This window comes from Rhincodon typus, chromosome 37 (genome assembly GCF_021869965.1).
Source record: "Rhincodon typus isolate 14 chromosome 37, sRhiTyp1.1, whole genome shotgun sequence".
NCBI lineage: Eukaryota > Metazoa > Chordata > Chondrichthyes > Orectolobiformes > Rhincodontidae > Rhincodon > Rhincodon typus.
This window is the reverse complement of record NC_063368.1, coordinates 11,424,829-11,446,863: the sequence shown is the minus strand read 5'-3', so window position 1 is coordinate 11,446,863 and position 22,035 is coordinate 11,424,829. Positions and strand designations below refer to the sequence as shown.

Here is a 22,035-nt window from a genome sequence, read left to right as displayed (position 1 = left end):
AGCCATGATTACATAGATTGAGTGCAGATACAGAGGGCTGAATGGCTTACTCCTCCTATTTTAATGTTTCAAGGGAAACTGCAAGTTCTACCTAAATGGGGAATTTAAAGTTTACACAGAGTGCATTCATCGTACAATTAGTCATTCAACTTTCCATTGCACCTCCACGCTAGTTCCTCAGAGACATTTAATTAACATAATTGTTCTCTTTCAGGATGGCACCATCAGCTATAGAGCTGTTAGCCATGTAAATGAAAGATTGGTCTTTGACCAAATCACATTAGTAAATGAGAAATTGAAGCAGGAGTAGGCGATTCAGCCACAAGAGCCTGCTCTGCAAATCAATCATGGCTGATCTGATGGTGGGCTTGACTCCACCTTGCTTCCTGATCCCTGCTCCTAACCACAATGTTTATCAAACAAAAATCAGCCTTGAATATATTCCATGACCCAGCCTCACCACTCACTGGGGAGAGAATTCCAAACACAAACCCACTTCAGAGAAGAAATTCCTCCTCATTTCCTCCTCAATGGTAGGCCTTTTGGTTTGAGACTATCCCATGAGGGGAAACATCCTTTTCAGCGCTGTGGTCCAGTGCAGAACAAAATGATCACTTGGATGTCCAGATTATTTTTGACAAATGAGTCAGGATTATTTTGAGAATGTTCTTCCAAGAGCCTGATTTTCCAGTTATTAACATTGCCTGGTCTTAAACTGAGGAGCTGAAGGTTACAGACCTTAATCGGATAAGGTCTGGTACAGGAGAGTTGTGAAAAAATGTATGGACGGCCAGTGACGGAACATTGTAGATTCGTTGAATGGCTGTAGCAAAGAAGCCACTGGGCCCTTCACGTCCATGTCAACTGTCTGCAACAACTAACAGCTCATCCGAATTATATACAAACGGGAAGTGCTAGAGAAACTCAGCACGTCTGGCAGCATCTGTGGCGAGAGAAATAGTGTTAACATTTCCAAGTCCAATATGACTATTCTTCAGAATTCTGAAGAAGACTCATATCATATTTCAAACATTAACTATTTCTCTCTCCACAGATGCTGCCAGACCTGCTGAGTTTCTCCAGCAATTTCTGTTTTTATTTCAAATCTCCGGCATCCGCAGTATTTTGTTTTTGTTTGACAGCTCATCCCTTGCTATACTGCACTCTCCCAATAGCCCTGCAAAGTTTTTTTCTCTTCAGATACCTATCCAACTCCCCACTGATAGCCACAATGGAGTCTACCTCCACCATACTCTGAAGCATTGCACTCCCAATAGAGTCAGAGGTTTACAGCATGGAACAGGCCTTTCAGCCCAACTTGTCCATGCTACCCAGATCCTAACCACTTGCCATGTAAAACCTTTTTTTTGTACACTTTGCTGTTGCTTCTTTTGCCATTTACCTTGGATCTGTGTCGTCCTGTTCTCGACCCTGTCGGTGGGAACAGTTACTCTCTCTAATGAAAGTAAACAGATAGATGCAGCAAGCAATTAGGAATCCAAATGGTATATTGGCCTTCATTACAAGAGGATTGGAGTTCAGAAGTAGAGATGTCTTGCTGCAGTTAAACAGGCCCTTGGTAAGAACACACCTGGAATATTGTGTGTAGTTTTGGTCTCCCTACCTACGGGAGGATATCCTTGCCATAGAGGGAGTGCAGTGGAGGTTCACTAGGCTAATACCAGGAATGGCAGGATGGTTCTATGAGGAGACATTGATTCAACTGGGTCAGAATTCACTAGAGTTTGGAAGGACTGTCTATCGACATTGTTTAGACCCTTCATGCTTTTGAACACCTCTATCACATCTCGTCTCACCCTCTCTCCTCTAAGGGGAGCACCCCTGGTGTCCCCAGGTATCCACATAAATGAAGGCCCCCATCCCTGGAACTATTCTTGTAAAACTTTTCTGCACCCATGCTAAAGGCCTCACATTTTTTCTAATAACGACCAAAATGTGACTTGATACTTCATTTTAGGCCGAAATAGCGCTTTATAAAAATGTTCGTCATAATTTATAAAACCCAGGATCTAGTTAGGCCCTTTTTAACCACTTTCTCAACCTACCCTGCCACCTTCAATAATCTTCTGGCCTATTCGTGTACTCACTTTTCTTGTTTATTGTTCTCTCTTCTCACCCCTGTGGTGCATGGCGCAGATGAAACATGCGTTTATGTCCATTTTCATAGCTCATGTTTCCTGAAACAGGTTGCAAGTGAGGCACTATCATTTTAACAGCGCTGTTGCTTTAAGAATTCCAAAGATATGCCAAGGATATCATCTTATGACCAGAAACCATTGTCATTGTGCACTGCAGCACCCAAGACTGTGTCTATGGATTACACAGCATGGTCTATTTTCGTTTTAGCTATAAATGAACCCAGAATCAGACATGGAGCAGAAGAAGGCCATTCAGCCCATCGAATCAAGTAAACAGAATTGTATTGAAAACACCAGGAATAACTACAGCTTTAGCTTGAGGGATGCCATTCTAAATTGTTTTTCATTCATTCATGGGATAAGGGCATTGCTGGCTGGGCCAGCATTTATTGCCCGTCCCTAATTGCCCAGAGGGCAGTTAAGAGTCAACCACATTGCTTTGGGTCTGGAGTCACGTGTAGGCCAGACCAGGTAAGGATGGTAGCTTCGTTCCCTGAAAGGCATTAGTGAACCAGATGGGTTTTTCCTGACAATCAGTTCATGGTCATCATTAGACACTTAATCCCAGACTTTTAATTGAATTCAAATTCCACCATCTGCTGTGGCGGGATTTGAGTCATCACTCCCAAAACCAATTAGAACTGACCATGAACCCACCACGAGGTGTGCTGGAAGGATTGTCAAGTTAATAAGCAACCTGTTTGGATGCATTATAAACATAGCCATCAGATCCTGGAGCGGGAGTTGAATTCCAGGCTTCTGGCTCAGAGACAGCCACACTACCTTCCGCACTAAGAGACCCAGTTCAAAATTACACCTTTTTCATTTTCAAAATGTTTATTTCATGGGTTATGGGCATGGCTACACCATCATTCATTACCTATTGCAAACTCCCCAGTGGTCAGTTAAGAGTCAACCACATTGCTGTGGGTTTGGAGTCACATGTAGGCCAGACCAGGTAAAGGTGGCAGATTTCCTTCCCTAAAGGACATTAGTGAACTAGATGGGTTTTTACAATAAATCGCTAATGGGTACATGGTTGACATTAATCCAGATTTTTATATTGTCCTCCAGTTCAAAAAAACAACCATTTACCACCGCTCTATTTCCTGTTGCTCAGCCAACTTTGTACTCATGCTGTCGATATCCTTTTTATTTCCTAAGCTATAGCTTTGCTGAAAATCCTATACTGTGGAAGTTTCTTAAACGCCTTTTAGCAGCTAAGATATATCACGTCGACTGCAGTACCCTCTGGCTGTTTCCCTTGCCGGAGTCCTCATCCTAATTGTGAACTCTCTCTTGCAGAGATTGAAGATGGAAATTGCAAAAGTTATCACTGAGCTTGAGAACTTTAATTACACAGAGGAGAGGTGAGTGGTGGATAATTACTGGCCATACTTAGATAATCCATTCCAGGCCTTCAGGATTACTAATGTGGAGCACATACAGAGAATGCTGGAGAAACTCAGCAGGTCTAGCAGCATCTGTGAAGAAAGAAAGAGATTTAAAGTTTGAAGTCTGATATAACATCTTCAGAACTTTTATTACAACTGTGAAGTAGTTTAACATGATGCACCTTCCTCAGGAAAAAATTAGAAAAGATTTGATGAAAAAATTAATCAGATTTCATCTAATTTACCTTCTGCCATTCTGGCAGTCTCACCATACAAAGATAATGGATTTTTTGGCTAATTGCAGTGTTCAATCTCTATCAATGTGTTTATAATCAGATGCAGGCTAATTGTAGTCTTGTGTTCAACTAGTCACCTATCATAGAATCCCCATGGTGCAGAAGGAGGCTATTCAGCACACTGAGTCTGCACCGACCCCCTGAAGAGCATCCCACCCAGCCCCCTACCATATCCCATCGCTAACCCACACATCCCTGAACACTGTGGGATAATTTAGCATGGCCAATCTACCTAACGTGCACATCTTTGGACTCTGGGAAGAAACTAGAGCACCCCCACACAGACACAGGAAGAATGTACAAACTCCATACAGACAGTTGCCCATGACTGGGATTGAACCCGGGTCCCTGGCGCTGTGAGGGAGCAATGCTCACCACTGAGCCACCGTGCCACCTGTGAGTTTAGCTCTGTGGTTTATGGGAACAATCCTCAACCTGTATCTTCAGTAGGAGTTAGACAATATCTGATTTGAATGTGGTATGTGCTACCACATGGAATAGGTGAGATAAACCAAATAGGTGTATTTGAAGGGAATGAAACTGTACAAGTTTGCAAAATGACACAATAGTCTGACACATTTTGTATAAGTCAAAATGGAACTGCAGTACACTCCAATGTTCATTCCAAGAATTACTGGGCTTTTTTAAAATTTTTTTTTTGAGGAGAGGACTAGAAAAAACACACAACGTGGAAATGAATAGGGTTTAGGGTAGTGTTATAGAACAGAGAGACCTAGGGGTTCAGGTACATAATTCTTTGAAGTTTGCATCACATATGGACAGAGTGGTAAGAAGGTGTTTAGCACATTTGCCTTCACTGCTCAGACCTTTGAGTGTAGGAGTTGGAATGTCATGTTGAGATTGTACAGGACGTTGGTGAGGCCTCTTCTGGAGTACTGTGTCCAGTTCTGGTCTCCCTGTAATAGCAAGGATATTATTAAGCTGGAGATGGTTCTGAAATGCGTTACCAGGATGTTGCGAGGACTGGAGGGTTTGAGTTATAAGGAGAGGTTGGATAGGCTGGGACCTTTTTTCACTGGAGTGTAGGAGGTTAAGGGGTGACCTTATAGAGGTTTATAAAATCATATGGGGTATAGAAAAGGTGAATAGCAGGTGTCTTTCCTGCAGGGTGAGGCATTTCAAGACTAGGGGACATATCTTTAAGCTGAAAGGAGAAAGATTTAAAAAATACATGAGGGGCAACTTTTTTTAAACAGAGCGGTTTGCATGTGAAATGAACTTCCAAGGGAAGTGGTGGATGCGGGTACAGTTACAATGCTTAAAGTACATTTGGATAAGTAGATAAAGAGGAAAAATTTGGAGGGGTATGGGCAAACACAGGCAGATGAGATAGTTTAGTTTGGGATTATGGTCAGCATAGACTGGTTGGACCAAAAGGTCTGTTTCTGTGCTGTATGACTCTACGAGAGAGTAGGCTAGGAGGAATTTTGTGTGAAACACAAACACTGACACTGAGATGTTGAGCCAAAATGACCCATTTCGCTCATTAATGTTATACAAGTCTAAAGAGTTAGCCATGAGGTAAAGAACGCACTGGTGCAAAGCTTTGGGAACAATAGGTCCAAAATCACCTGTTCTTATCAAACATGATACGTGTCATGTGTCAGGTGAGACATGGGGAGGTGATAGCCTAGTGGTATTATCACTAGACTATTAATCCAGAGACCCAGGTAGTTAATGTCCTGGGGATCAGGTTTGAATCCTGCCATGGGAGATGTTGGAATTTGAGTTCTATTCCATCTGGAATTAAGAGTCTAATGATGACCATAAATATGACTTGGTGATGGTTGAGGGAAAACCCATCTGCTTCACCAATTCCCTTTTGGGAAGGATATCTACCGGTCTGGCCTACATGTGTCTCCAGACCCACAGTAATGTGATTGACTCTTAGCTGCCGTCTTGGGAATGGGCAATAAAATACTGGCCTAGCCAGTGATGCCCATGTCTCAGGTCACTGATATACTGGAGTCCCAAGTTTTTTTTTGTGTACATTGAGATAAGATTTGAAAGAAAAGAGATAATGGGATGTGGGTGTCACTGGAAAGGCCAGCATTTGTTGCTTATTCCTAATTGCCCTAGAGCTGTGTCGCTGGCAGAGGGACAGTTAAGATCTAGAGTCATGCATAAGCAGACTGGTTGAGGATGGCAGGCTTTTATCATTCAATTGTGGGACATGGGCACTGCTGGCTGGGCCCAGCATTTATTGCCCCATCCCTAGTTGCCCTCTTAAGGAGGGTGGTGCTGAGCTGCCTTCTTGAACCGCTGCAGTCCGTGCACTGCAGGTAGACCCACAATGCCATTTGGGCGAAAATTTGACCTAGCAACACTGAAGGAATGGCGATATATTTCCAAGTCAGGATGGGGAGTGGTTTAATGGGGAACTTGCATGGTGTTCCCATGTATCTGCTGCTCCTATCCTTCTGGGCAGTAGTAGTTGTGGATTTGGATCTTTGGTGAATGTCTGCAGAGCATCTTGTCGATGGCACACACTTCATTTCCGAGAGCAAATTACTAAAACAGATGGGCTTTTATGACAAGTAATTTATTATTTGAATTCAAACACTGTTGGTTTTGGGATCTGAAGCTGTACCCCAAAGAGTGAAGTTGCATCTCCAGATTACCAGTCCAGTGACATTACCACCAGGCCCTAAGTAACCTCCTCTCCCTGACCCTAAGCAATTATTGCCTTTCCTCGCAGTGCTGGGGACCGGGAGGTACGCTCAAAGCCTTGGAAATCTCTCGCTGCTGACAGTAAACTTATCCGTTTGTCTGCAGCTACTTCAACAGTTACAGGCAGGACTCACCGTGATAGAAGAGGTGCTAGAAATATATCTCCTAAAAACCGTTCAAATTGCATTTCTAATTCTAGTCTGTTTTAAAATTGAGGTACTTTCCTCCCCCGATTCTTAGCTAGTTATTTAAAGGGCCTGGTTGTCATGGTTACCATAAAACACCTTTTGCAAGTATGATACCACAACGTATACGTTCAGCGAAGAGGGCTATTGTGGTGCAATGGTAATGTCCATACCTCTGAGCCAGGAGGCCTGCGTTCAATTCCTATTTGCTCCACAAGTGTGTCATAACATGGCTGAGCAAATTGATTTGAAGATAATGTGCCTCAATAGGTTATAACAGATAGAGATTTGGGCTCTTGTGGCAGGTTGTTAATGTCATAGCCTTGGACCAGAAGCCATTTTCTGAAGAAGGGTCCAGACCCGAAACGTCACCTTTCCTGCTCCTCTGATGCTGCCTGGCCTGCTGTTCCTCCAGCTCCACACTGTTATCTCAGACTCCAGCATTGGCAGTTCCTACTATCTCTGAGTCAACTTCAAGCCCCATTTGCCCCAGAGGTGTGTAATAACATCTCTGAACAGATTGGTCATGGATGTTAAAAATATTGCCAGCCATTGTGCCTCAACTTGGAACTTCCCCCCACTAAACCTACTCCCCTTCTATTCTCCTTTAGAGATGCTCCTTAAACCCTACTGTTCCTGTGCTAACATCTCCTCATAGAATTTGATACTGAAGCCTGTTGGGTGAAGTGCTGTGGAACATTTTACTGACGTCTGTTATTGACCACACCAGACCCCCTCAAAAACATTTAAGAAGGAAGCCTAGACCGTAACATTTTTTTTATTTTAAAGGTAAAGGTAAATGTAAATGTGTCTCAGATGCAATGCGACTGGTCAAATTATTCAACATTAAGCAAAACACTGTACTTAAAATACAACAAAAGAAAGAGGAATTCAGAATAATAAGATTGGAAACTTAACAGAATAACAGATATAGTATCTATTTAATTATTAACTATTCCAATATAGTAACGTCCCATAAACATACCCCTTGGCAAAAAAGGAAAATTCAGACATGGATTCTCAAAAGCAGTTCTCCAATCTAGGAGGAAAAAAAATATCAGGAGAAAATTCAGAGAGTAGCAGCCAGGAGATATTCACTGAAATTTCCAACTCTTTGAGACCCCAATAACTTCTGCTTGAAGTGAAACCTAAAAATGAGCTAGAAAGCCTGGTGTGAGAGAGCTGGCCAACTTTTGCCTTTAAGACCCAAGGTCTCACAAGTTGTTTATTTGCCTAGAGACAGCTCAGCACCACTGTTGTATAACCTCCCTTCATAAAATTAAAACCAAGACAAAATAACCTTTTAAATGCCACATCATCGTCACGTCTCAAAGACTGTATAGAGCTGCACTCTGAGTCAACTTCAAGTCCCATTTGCCCCAGAGGTGCGTAATAACATCTCTGAATAGATTGGTCATGGATGTTAAAAATATTGCCAGCCATTGTGCCTCAACTTGGAACTTTCCCCCCTAAATCTACTCCCCTTCTATTCTCCTTTAGAGGTGCTCCTTAAACCCTACTGTTCCTGTGCTGACATCTCCTCAAGTAAGCCTCTACACCCATACACTCTGTCTCTGAATGTTCAATGATGGTCAAGTTCAGCACTGGCTCTCCCTGGTTTTTTAGCAAACTGTTTCCCTGACATCCCGAATGAGCAAAATTCCTTCCAATTAATTAGAGAAGTCTGAAACCACTGTTTCTGCCACCCCTCACCCTGCTCCAAACTCAGTTTCCCAGCTACCTGTTGGGACATGATGGCATGTAGCTTTTGAGTTAGGGTTAGGACCCTGGAGCAACCTCACGAAGACGCCGCAGAGTGTTTTAGGAAAGCAGCTCACCTCCACCTTCTCAAGGGGCAATGAACATGAGCAACAAACGCTGGCCTTGCCAGTGAGGATCACGTCCCATGAATACATTAAAGAAAAAAAAACCCAATCAGATACCGCAGAATTGTTCCTGATCAGGCTGGAGTTAAAATTGCAGGAAAAAGAACAGCATTGGCGGTTAATCCCCATCTGTCTATTGCGATGCTGTTGCTTTAAGAGGTGTATTTTGTCCTGGTTTCTTTTTGAGAGAGATTGAATGAGAGGTACCGAGCTGTCTGTGGTAACAAACAGCTTGAGAGGCCTTGGGGTGTTTTTGTTTTAAAATTGGAACAATAGAAGCAGCCTGAGTGGGTGTGGCCAGCTCTCACAGACGAGGATTTCTACGTTTTGTTTAGTTTTAGGGTTAGATTTAAGCAGTTGCTGTTGAAGTCTCAACAGGGCAGAGGCTGCTGGAGTTTTGAAGAAGTAGAAGCAGTCTTTTCCCTCTCTCAGTTACAGCTAGAAGCTGGGGTTTCTCTCTGTTGCTGGGTTACCGTACAGACAAATCTATTTTCTGAATTTGCCTTTTTTGCCAAGGGGTGTATTTATGGGATATTACCAAATTAAAGCAATTAATTAGTAATAGTTACTGCATCTATTATTTTGTTAAGATTTCCAATAGAGTTAAGCTATTCTAAATTCCTCTTTCTTTCGTTGTATTTTGACTAAAGTGTCATAGTGTTATAGCTTTGTACAACACGGAAACAAACCCTTCGACCCCATTTGTCCATGCCAACCAGATAAATTAATCTGGTCCCATTTGCCAGCATTTGGCCCATATCCCTCTAGTCCGTTCCTATTCACATACCCATGCAGATGCCTTTTAAATGTTGTAATTGTATCAGCCTCCACCACTTCCTCTGGCAGCTCATTCCACACACACACCACCCTCTGTGTGAAAAAGCTGCACCTTAGATCCCTTTTAAATCTTTCTCCTTTTACCTTAAACCTATGCCCTTAAATTTTGGACTCCCTCACCCTGGAGAAAAGACCTTGGCTATTCACCATATCCATGCCCCTCGTGATTTTATAGACCTCTAGAAGGTCACCCCTCACCCTCCGACGCTCCAGGGAAAATAGTCCCAGCCTATTCAGTATCTCCTTATAGCTCAGACACTCCAACCCCAGCAACATCCTTGTAAATCTTTTCTGAACCCTTTCAAATTTCACAACATCCTTCCTATAGCAAGGAGACCAGAATTGCACACAGTAATCCAAAAGTGGCCTAACTAATGTCCTGTACAGCTGCAAAATGACGTCCCAACTCCTATACTCAATGCACTGACCAATAAAGGCAGGCATACAAATGCCTTCATCACTATCCTGTCTACCTACGACTCCACTTTTGTGTTTTGCTTAACATCGAGTGTTTTGACCAGTCACATTGCATCTGGAACACAGCATATTACATTTGCCTTTAAAATAAGGAAAAGTTAGGGTCTAGGCTACCTTCTTAAAATCTTTTGAGGGGAACTGGTCTGGTCCATAACTCTATTTACAGAAGGATCCCTGCTGTCTTTGGGCTGGTGGGGTTCTTGCTGAGCCAGTAGCATAAAATTCATTTCTTAAAAAATGTTTTTATACTTTTTTATATTCACATGTAGGCTGTAGGCATTTCTGGCTGGGCCCAGCATTTATTGCCCATCCTAAGTTGCCCCTTGAGAAGGTGGTGGTGAGCTGCCTTCTTGAGCTGTTGCAGTCCATGTGCTGAGGGAGACCCACAATGCGATTGGGGAGGGGGAAATTCCAGGATTTTGACCCACTGTCTGTGAAGGAACGGCGATATATTTCCAAGTCAGGATGGTGAGTGGCTTGGAGGGAAACTTGCAGGTGGTGGTGTTCCCATGTATCTACTGCCCTTGTCCTTCGAGATGGAAATGGTCGTGGGTTTGGAAGGTGTTGTCTAAGGATCTTTGGTGAATTTCTGCAGTGCATCTTGTAGACGGTACACACTGCTGCTACTGAGCGTCGGTGGTGGAGGGAGTGGATGCTTGTGGATGTGGTGCTAATCAAGCGGGGGCTGCTTTGCCCTGGCTGGTGTCAAGCTTCTTGAGTGTTGTTGGGCCTGCACCCATCCAGGCAAGTGGGGAGTATTCCATCACACTCCTGACTTGTGCCTTGTAGTTGATGGACAGGCTTTGGGGAGTCAGGAGGTGAGTTACTTGCTGCAGTATTCCCAAGCTCTGACCTGCTTTTGGATCCATTGCATTTATGGTGAGTCCAGTTTGAGGTTTGTGGTTAGCAGGATTGAGTGGCTAAGTAACCCAGCTAACCTTAACTACCAGTTACCGCTGAGAGAATGGTGCCATGGCAACAGTGGGTGAAGCTGGTTTATAACATCTTCAATATTGGAGAATTAGGAAAAGGTAACAGTACACAATCCTCTCTCCTGTTATTTACTTACTATTTGAAATGCTTGAAGTACAAAAGTAGCCTGCTCAATTTTGGACAACGCTGTTGGCTCGAAGACGTTTCCTTGAAGAGAGGGCCCAGTTCAGATTCATGTTCAATGCTGAATGATTCCTTACTAACGTTTCCCTCTGTTCATTTAGCACAACTGCTGAGAGGAACAAGCTGATGGCCATGGGAAAGAAGAAATTCAACACGGATCCCAAGAAGGTACTCAGTATTCGATTTAGCTTTCCATTGAATATTTTCCATGTCTCAGCTTCTTCCTTATTTATTCTCTTCTGCTGATCTATTGTGTTCCCAACTTCTGCTGTAAATGGGGACAGGCAGGAAATTTGACTTGAAGCCCAAGTTCGGCCATGATTTTATTGAATAGAGAAGCAGGCTTGATGGCCTGCTTCTGTACCTATTTCTTGTGTTCTTGCCCCTTTTTTCCTACTTCTAAAGGGGGTCAATGGCAAATTCTCAATAATTAGAATCCATTCCTATTTTTCTTGCATGCACGCTTTAGAATGGTACAGTACAGAGGGAAGCCATTCAGCTCTTTCAAAGTGCAAGGGTTAATCCCAGCTTCTCTCCAAATTTGAGAAACACAGTCTTCAAAATGGCCAAGGGAATTGAAAAAAAAAATGCCTTAGAATTGTTGCTCAGGTCTTCGGAGTCAAAGATGAAAGAGTCAATTCAATGAAAGAAAGTAAGGCAGGGAAATAGTCCGACACTCAAAGGATAATGAAGCTGTAGAATGAGGTTGCAAGGGAAGGTAATAGATTAAAATGAGATGAACTTCTGGACTGAGAAGAGATTGAAAAATACAGTGAGATCATCTAGTAAAAAGTCATTAATTTCTCAAGCCACTTCCTCAGGGTAGCTTCACTGTCCACTTGGATCCCTGAAATGGCAAATATATCTCCATTCCTTCAGGGTCACTGGGTCAAAACCCCAGAATTCCCTCCCGAATGACATGTGGGTCAACCCACAGCAGGTGGACTGTAGAGGTTCATGAAGGCAAGGTAAATAAGATCATTTCTGGTTAATGCCTGGGTTGACTCACGATTGTCCACAATTACAAGGTTACATCCTTTCGTAGCACACTTAGCAGCAATGACAGGAAACCATAAGAAATGCACAGTGTTGTACTGCAAAAATAACACTTCTTTCTCCATGTCACCATCACTCATTAGTCTTAGATTAGATTTTGAAGAGTTTAAAGAGCTCTGCCCAGGGGAAGAGTCCCTAACCTTTGATGGGACTTCCATTTTGAAAAGTTAACCCTTCTTGAATATCGGTTTCTCTGCTTCCCAAAGACTCCTCTAATGTATTCTAGAGAAGAAAACTGCCATCCTTATCTGGTCTGGTCTCCATATGCCTCCAGCATCACAGCAATGTGATTGACTCTGAAACTGCCCTCTGGAATGGGCAATAAATACTGGCCTAGCCAGCGATGCCCTCACCCCATAAATGAATGAAATAGAAAAAGAAAAGCTCTTGCAGAGAGCTGGCACTGACACACTGAGCAAAATGGCTTCCTTCTGCATAGAGACCACTCCATGATTTTATTATAAAAACAAACAAGTTCTTAACTTGACCATTCCTCACCTTGGCAAGTACATGGACGAAACGTTGATGATCATTGATTCATTCCTTTTCAATTTGGAGATTGGGTGAGCAACTGTGGCTGTCAAAATTATGCGTGCCACTGGTCCTTAAAAATATCCTCTTTATGATTGCTGTGGATGACTTCATCATCCCAGCCAACAGATTATGGAAGTCTGCTGGCACAGTGGGCAGTGCCCCTGTCTCTGTGCCAGCAGATTCTGGATTCATGTCCTGCTCCAGGTCTTGATGGTCAAGGAAGTGGTTTTCAGATCAAGTTGAGTATCAACCTGCAAATCCGTCCAATAGGGGGTGGTAGGAGCAGGTGGGGGTTACTGTGCAGCCCTGGGATGGAGAGAATGCTGGAGTCTGCACCGTTCCATAGCTCCAAACTTCAACATGCACAAGTCAACTGGATCACATGACCACCAATCAACATGAGGTTGTCAGCTCTCCCGGATTGTTCTGGAACCTCCAAGAAGTAAACCGGAGTTCATTTCGTGCTCTGAAAAGGGACAGGACCACGTTGTAGAAGTGTGATTTGTTTTTTGTTTTCTTCTCTAAGAGACATTTTGTCAAAACCCTACAGTGCAGATAGGGGCCATTCAGACAATCAAGTGCAATGACCCTCTGAAGAGCATTCTAGCCCATCTCTGTAACCTCACATAAGATTTATACCATAGCTAACCTGTACACCCCTTTGACCCGATCGGGCAATTCCCCGCAGCTAATCCAACCTAACCTGCACATCTTTAGACTGTGGGAGGAAACCGGAGCACCCTGAAGAAACCCACACAGACACGGGGAGAATGTGCAAACTCCACACAGACAGTCGCCGACGGCTAGAATTGAACCCAGGTCCCTGGCATTGTGAAGCAGCAGTGCTAACCCCTTAGACGGTGTGCCACCCTTATGTAGGACCTTGGACGTAGAACCTGTCCCCACCCCAATCCCCCGACTCGTTTCATTGGACGCGAAACAGACAAAAATTGACACCGAGCTGAAGAAGACTTTACACAGGGGCTTGGAAAGAAATGACAGGTGTTGGTGCTGCTCCTGGCCTGGTCCTCCTTGGCCCCTGACCCAAATTCAGCTCCCCAGCTGGAGCACAATGAGCCCCCAGGGTGTCCCAGTTGTTGGACCCTGATGTAGCCCCTCTGAACCCCACCACCTCCCCTCCTCCCGAGGACAGGCGGTCCAACTCTTCACCAAAAGAGGTAAGGAGTTAAGTACAGTCTTCAAGGAAGAGAGGCAGCCGTTGAGGTTTGGAGATTGGAATTCCAGAGTTCAGAGTTGGGATGAATAATAGTCTGACCACCTTTGGTGGGTTGAAAGATGTGGAGAATGCATGGCAGTTTAGAATCAGAACTACATAATACCCTCAGATGTTGTAGGGCTGGGGAAAGTTTATGGAGACAAAGCTGTCCTTCCTTCAGCAAACCGAACGGTTTTGTACATGCTTTGGTCAAACCAAATTCAGTCCAATGGGTTCAGTTTTGCTTTCTACTCTTGTTCCATCCAAGCGGAGATGAGAGTGGCCTGAATTTAGTAAATTCATTCTTAACTTAGAAAGTGCAGTGTGATGTCGAGCCTGTTGTTATAAGATTAATGTGCAGCAAAGCTTCAGAAAACAAACACTGCACTGTTTGTTGAAATGCAAACTATTAGCTGGAGAGAGAGCAAGGTAAATCTTGGATGCTGTTATTTAGTGCAGCTTGTTTTGTGGGCAGTAACACTGAAAAACCACAGGAAACAAAGACGCCTGTAGGAAATGCCAAAATCTATTCTCAACCTGAAGAGCTGATCAACTGATATTTCGCTCGAATGCTAAAGTCTTAGAGAGAGATAAAAACAACTTTGAAGATTTGATGGTAATTATTGTCTTGTAAATACTAACAAAGGAAAATGATAGACAGGTAAGGGTTAGCTGGTTTTTTTCTAAATAAAAACCGAAAGAACAGCAGATGCTGTAAATCTGGAACAAAAAAAGAAGTTGCTGGAAAAGCTCAGCAGGTCTGGCAGCATCTGAAAGGAAAAAAAACAGAGTTAACATTTCGGGTCCGGTGATCCTTCCTCAGAACTGGCTTATTCTGTCTGTTTTACATTCACGATGCTGACAACACCATGTCTACACAGTGTGGAACTGGAGGAACACAGCAGGTCAGGCAGCATCAAAGTAGCAGGAAAGTCGATGTTTTGGGTCAGGACCGTTCATCAGAACTGGGTCCACACTGTGTTGACTCTGACTCCAGCATTTGCAGTCCTTGCTATCTCCAACACCATGACTAGATATTCCATACCTGACTGATGGCCTGGGAGAGTCAATTAAGCAAAACCAAAAATAAAGTGGCCAAACAAAAGGAAGTTAATTCCTCTCGGAACACCGAGGGATCATCGTGTATCCAGGAGATCACACCTTTTGTGATCAGCCTGTGCCACAGGAACTGGAGGGTATCAACAGCCCCTGGCATTACATTTTAATTCAATAATTGTCCACTGAAGTTTCTGCTTTAGTTACAGGCTTTATTTGTTTAGTTACCATGTCCCTTTAAGAAGTGTTCTCTTTAGATAATTTGCTCATTATTTGACTTGCATAGAGCAGCGCGGTGGTTCAGTGGTTACGACTGCTGCCTCACATTGCCAAGGACTTGGGTTCAATTCCAGTCTCGGGTGACTGTCTGTGTGGAGTTTGCATGTTCTCCACGGGTTTTCTCCGGGTGTTCCGGTTTCCTCGTACACATTAAAGATGTGCAGGTTAGGTAGATTAGCCAAGGGAAATGCAGGGCCATGGGGATGAGTCTGTGTGGGGATGCTCTTCAGAGGATTGGACTTGATGGGCCAAATGGCCTGTTTCCATACTGTAGGAATTCTACAAGTCCAGGGGATCAGGCTTATAGAGTTGTACAGCACGAGAAACAGAGCCTTCGATCCAACCGTAATCCCAAACTAAACTAGTCCCACCTGTTTGTGTTTGGCTCATCTCTCTCCAAACCTTTCCTATTCATGTATTTATTCAAATGGCTTTTAAATGTTGTAACTGTATCTGCATCTACCACTTCCTCTGGAAGTTCATTCCACACATGAACCTCCTTGTGTGTACAAAAAAAAAGTGCCCCTCATGTCTTTTTTAAAATCTTTCTCCTCTTAAAAATATGCCCCCGGTCTTGAAATACCTCACCATGCAGAAAAGACACCTGTCATTCATCTTATCCATACTCCTCATGGTTTTATAAACCTCTATAAGGCCACCTCTTAACCTCCTACGCTCCAGTGAAAAAAGTCCCAGCCTATCCAGCCTCTCCTTATAACTCAAACCCTCCAGTCCTCGCAACATCCTGGTAATTCTCTTCTGAACCTTCTCCAGCTCTATAATATCCTTGCTATTACAGGGAGACCAGAACTGGACACAGTACTCCAGAAGACACCTCACCAACATCCTGTACATTCTCAACATAACATCACAATTTCTACACTCAAGGTCTGAGCAGTGAAGGCAAACGTGCTAAACACCTTCTTAACCACCCTGTCTACATGTGATGCAAATTTGAAAGATTGTGTACCTGAACCCCTAGGTCTCTCTGTTCTACAACACTACCCAAAGCCCTACTTTTAATTGTAAAAGTCTTGTCTTTGTTTGTTTTACCAAAATGTAATACCTCACATTTATCCAAATTAAAATTCCATTTGCAACTCTTCAACCCATTGACCTAATTGATCAAGATCTCTTTGTAATCTTAGATAACCTCCTTTGCTGTCCAATTTAGCAATCTTGGTGTCATCCGCAAACTTATTAACCATGCTTTCTATATTCTAATCTAAATCAATGACAAACAAAAGAGGACCCAGCACCAATCCCTGTGGAACACGCTGGTCACAGGCCTCCAGTCCAAAAAACAACCCTCCACCATCGCCATCTGTCTCCTGCAGTTAACCCAATTTTATATCCAATTGGCAAGTTCATCCTGAATCCCATGTGATCTAACTTTACTAAAAAGACTACCATGTGGAACCTTGTCAAAGGTATTACTAAAGTCCAAGTAAACAATGTCTACCACTCTGCTGTCATCAATTTTCTTGGTTACTTCCTCAAACAACTCAATCAAGTTGGTGAGACACTTGCACAAAACCATGCAGCCTATTATGACTATTATGTCAACAGGTAAATTACTTCTCAGGTATAACTCCTAGCTCTGGTCCGGCACTTGTTTTGCAGGGTATTAGCACAGACTGTAACCCATTCCAAAAGTACATAGTTCCCTGCAAAATGAGGAAGTGCCCAGCACCTAGACTCTCACATTGGCACAATCCCTGGCCATGCCCAAACTGTCACACACAAAATATGTAAAACACAAAACCAAAATACTGCAGTTCCTGGAAATCTGAGATGAGAACTGTCAGGCAGGATCGGTAGACAGAAACAGAATTAGTGTCTCATGATGATAGCCCCTCATCAGACCTTATGAAAGGCGATGAAGCCCTGTGACATTAACTCTTTCTCTTCACAGATACTACCTGACTCAGTGGGGTTTTCCAGCTTCATTTTTGTACAGACCTGAAACATTCTAACACCAGATCTGTGAGCCAGCTTGTACACATTCCAAATAATTTTCTCACTATTTCCGTACGGAATAACTGGTTTGATTTTGTACCATCCCTAGTTGTGTGTGCATTCCGTGCAGCATGACTCCATGCCAGGGAACTTGGCCAGGCCAACAACAGTGGAATGTGACTGGCGAGTGTTTTGAAGATCTTTGATGAGTGGATTTCCTTTCTGGGGCTTTGCTTGATCCCTGTTGGTGATGGAAGGGTTGATCCCATGGTGCTGTTGTTATCTCTGTGGCTGATGACCTCCCCTCCAGGGGGTTAGGTGCAGAAACACACCCTTTGGTCCCTGAAGGAAAAATAGCTCAGTGGAGCTAAAGCCTTTTCCCCACAAACTGCCCTTGGAATAGAAACACACAACAAAGTACAAAGGGATCTCTTGGTACATTAACCAATCACACTTTGCTATGTTGCTAATTAGGTTTATAGCCATTACACCAGTGTTACTATAGCAGAGAAGGTACACTAAATGATAAAGTGCTGGGGAACTTTGCTGAACAAAGAAACTTTGGGGTGCAGGTTCATAGTTCCTTGAAGGTGGAGTCACAGGTTGATAGGGTAGAGAAGGTGGTATTTGGTACACTTGCCTTTATTGGTCAGTGCATTGAGTGGGGGAGTTGGGAGGTCATGTTGCGCTTGTACAGGATGTTGGTCAGGTGACTTTTCGAATACTTTGTTCAATTCTGGTCCCCCTTCTATAGGAAAGATGTTGTCAAACTTGAAGAGGTTCAGAAAAGATTTACAAGGTTGCCAGGTTTGGAGGGTTTGAGCTATAAGGAGGTACTGAATAGGCTGGGGCTATTTTCCCTGGAGCATCAGAGGCTGAGGTGTGACCTTATAGAGGTTTATAAAATCATGAGGGGCATGGATAGGGTAAATAGCCAAGGTTGTTTCCCTGGGGTGGGGGGAGTCCAAAACTAAAGGGCATAGGTTTAAGGTGAGAGGGGAAAAATTTAAAAGGTACCTGAGGGGCAACCTTTTCATGCAGAGGGTGGTGTGTGTGTGGAATGAGCTGCCAGAGGAAGTGGTGGAGGCTGGTACGATTACAACATTTAAAAGGCGTCTGGATGGGTACATGAATAGGAAGGGTTTAGAGGGATATGGGTTAAATGCTAGCAAATGGGACTAGATTAATTTAGGATATCTGGCCAGCATGGACGCATTGGACCGAAGGGTCTGTTTCTGTGCTGTACCTCTGTATGATTCTATTTTTGAATCAAATCTACTCCACTGCAGTTAAATTAAGCTATTCATACTTTCCTTCTTGTGCATCCACAATTCCCTTTGTTCCTTTAAGAAGGAAGTGACACAGTGGTTAGGTTGAAAGATTTGTTATTGATGAACCTCAGGCTAATGTTCTAGGGACCTGGGTTCAAATCGCAGCATGGCAGATGGTGAAATTTGAATTCAATAAAATTCTGGAATTAAAAAATGGTCTAATGGTGATAATGTGACCACTGTCAATTGTCATAAAAAACCCATCTGATTCATTAATGCCCTTTAGATCAGGAAATCTGCCTGTTCATGCCTGGTCTGGCCTACATGTGACTCATGATCCACAGCAATTTTTGCATTAGATTTTATAGTCAGTGAAAAGTGTACAAAGTCACTATTCTCTGGCATCAGTCGTCTCTTAATTGCTCTCTGGGCAATTAGGGATAGGCAATAAATGCTGGCCTAGCCAGTGACACCATATTCCATGTAGGAATAGGGAAAAAAAAACATTGCTGACTGTACTTATGACTGTCTAGATCTTAAAATCTGTAATTCCCTCCCTGCTTCTGCAAAACTCCTTCCTCCTTTAAGACAGCCATTAATCCAACATCTTTGACAAAGCTTTTGGTCACTGTAGCATTGCAATATTTTGAAATGCAGTTTGTATAGCGTTGACGTGTAGCTGCCATACAGTACAAGACCAGCAGATGGAGCTTTCATAAGGAGCAGCAGAAAACATGTGGGCGTGATTTTTCACACCCTTCAAAAGAGGAAAATAATGGGGCGAGTTGACCCTGGAGGAAACCTCAGGCCCTAACCTCAGTTATGAAGTGTTGGGAGAGAAGACCCATTGGGGACTTTCTTAGCTCACCAGAGGCTAAGGCCCTCAAATGGTCAATTAATGGCGACTAAGTGCCTCAAAAAAATCCCACGGTCCCTGATCACCTGCCTCCCCAGCAGGCAGGAAAGGTGGCTCGTTTCACCATGCCTGTTAGTTTGTGTCAGGGGAAGAGCCTTTAATTGCCCCAATTTGGGGGAATTTGGAGGTCTGCATGAGGTTGGGCTCCAAAAGGAAGTAGCCCCCCCCACCCCCTTGATTCTGATCCCTTCCCACAAACCCCACATCACAACTAGAAAAAACAAGAGACTTACTTTCCCACTGCTGAATTCCTGAGGCCTTGAGCTCAGATTGGCCAGCAGCTTCTGGTCAACCAGGGTTGCCAGTGTTGAAGGTTGAGATAGGGCAAGATACTTGACCTGCCACCTATGAGTGAGCTGATTGGTGGGTGATCAGATGACGTGCAGTTGGGGATGGTGTGTTAGTAACTACCCAACTAGTAACTACCCACCACCCAGTTAGAACAAAATGGGAAAATTCCATGCTGTGGTAATAAAAGGATTCTTTTTGTTCATTTGTGCAACATTAAGGATTTTTTTTTCAAATCAAGCTGTTCCAAGATGTCATGACACACCTCTGGAACAGTTAGGACTTGAACTTAGGTCTCCTGGCTCAGGGGCAAGGATACTAACAAATCTCTTCATGCAACATTAAATCCTGATTTGCCTCGAGCTGTTCTCAGGTCCTAAGAGCCCCACAAGAAATTAGAACCTCACAGTCACCCAACTTAATATCCCCTGATGTGGCTTTCTGTCAAACATTTACCAGGTTAAAGGCATTTTATAAATATACATAGTTGTTGATATAAAGTGCTTTTGATTCACTCAAATGCAATCTTAGTTTTATTGAAAGCATTCCAGATTTTGGGGTGTTTGAGTGAAATTGCACAGACTTTAGACAAAGTAAATTTGGAGTTGGTGTGACTTACCCCTCCAAAGGGTACTTTTCCTGATTAGATTATCTTCTGCACCATAAGAAGCTGAGTATGGATTTTGTAGTATTGAAGAATCCAACAGTCATTTATTAGACTGAACTATTATATACAAGTACTACATTCCTCTGGCACATAAGTGTCTGGGCTAACATTAAGGTATTAGGTTTCAACAGAGCAGCAGGCTTCAAGTGATCTGAGGTAAGATGGAGTTTGAGACCTTAATATGCTTAGGTCACATGTTATGATTTAGTGTTTATGATTAATGAGAACTCTTCTTAAAGGGATACTTCTGTACCAACTGTGAGGTATAATCCGATAGGATCTGTGCTTATAATTCATTTTCTCATTGTCCTAGGGGATAGAGTATTTGATAAAGAACAAATTGTTATCTCCGAAGGAAGAAGATGTAGCCAAGTTCCTATACAAGGGGGAAGGCCTGCATAAAACAGCCATAGGAGACTATCTCGGACAGAGGTGAGCTCCATATCAAATAGAGGTTGTGGGATTGACCAACAGTAGAGTGTGTGCCCCTAAAAACCTGAGGAGGAAACAGAAAGAACTTGCATTTAAATTGCACCTTTTATGATCTCAAGTCCTAAGCCCAATGGCATGCTCTTGGAAGTGTGTCAACCTATAATAAAGGTAAAGTTGCCACAGTCTTGCCAGACAATAGGGCTGCTCTCTCTCATTTGTGAGAAAGAGACAACTGGTGGTGATGGTTTAGCCTGAGGGTCACCACACAGCAGGCATGTGGAGAGCAATAATCCGTCAGAGTAACTTCAGCCAGTGCAGGGATTGGACTCATGCTGCAAGCATCACTAACCAGCCACTCAGTTAACAGAGCCAAACTAACCCCCACATCACAGTATAAAAAAGAGGCTGTGAGTTTCTGCACTGTAATCCCGCCCCAATGGGAATGTGCTGATGACCATACGGGGTAAGAGTGGGCATGTAATTTGAGTTTGAAGGTGGGAGTAAGGTTGATATTAGATATTGGGCTGGGGATGCAAGAACGTGTGGTTGGGAGTGGGGATGCGGAGGTAGGAAGTGGGGCTGTATATGGGGACGGTGAAGTAGGAGTGAGGGTGGGGGTAGGATTGAATATTGGGAGTAGGGTGTGAGCGGATGCAGGGGTGGTCATGGGGATGAGGGTGGGTAAGGTGCGGGTGGGGGTGGATACGGCTGTGTGCGGGTGGGGTTGGACGTGGTGATGAGAGTTGGGTTGGACATGGGGGTAGGGGTGGAGTTGGATATGCAGGTGGGGTTGGGGGTGAGATATGGGGGTAGGGGTGGAGTTGGATATGCAGGTGGGGTTGGGGGTGAGATATGGGGGTAGGGGTGGAGTTGGATATGCAGGTGGGGTTGGGGGTGAGATAAGGGGGTAGGGGTGTGGGTGAGGGTAGGGTCGGATATGGGGCAGGGGAGGGGTGAGGGTGGACATGGGGGTGGGGGTGAGGATGGGGGGGGGGGTGGGGGGGGGGTGGGATATGGGGGTGGGATTGGGGATGAGGGTAGGGAATGGGATAGGAGAGTAGGAGTGTGTGGGAGGTTGGGGTGGGAGTGGTGCCGAGGGTGCTGATGGGAAACAAGAGATGTGTTTGGCTAAAGTTGAATACCTTTGTTGAATTTTATGTTCTGCTTTTGTTTCTTCAGAGAGGAAGTATACATCAAGACCCTACAGTGCTTTGTCGAGCTTCATGAACTTGCAGATCTCAACCTTGTACAGGCACTGAGGTAAAGAACCTTGCAGAGCCAGAGGGGGTCCTCCACGGTCTCACTTTCTGCACAAACTGT

At 43.8% G+C, this 22,035-nt stretch overlaps 1 protein-coding gene across 3 annotated transcripts in view; it reads left to right on the top strand.

Moving 5' to 3' along the window:
* LOC109917633 (cytohesin-3-like) overlaps positions 1-22,035 on the top strand; it is a 76,258-nt gene that overhangs the window by 35,276 nt on the left and 18,947 nt on the right. For all 3 annotated transcript variants that reach the window (XM_048617623.1, XM_048617624.1, XM_048617627.1), the window contains exons 3-6: positions 3,465-3,529; positions 11,143-11,209; positions 20,597-20,715; positions 21,895-21,975. In XM_048617623.1, the coding sequence (XP_048473580.1) occupies positions 3,465-3,529; positions 11,143-11,209; positions 20,597-20,715; positions 21,895-21,975 (332 nt within the window). The remainder of the gene's footprint in view (positions 1-3,464; positions 3,530-11,142; positions 11,210-20,596; positions 20,716-21,894; positions 21,976-22,035) is intronic.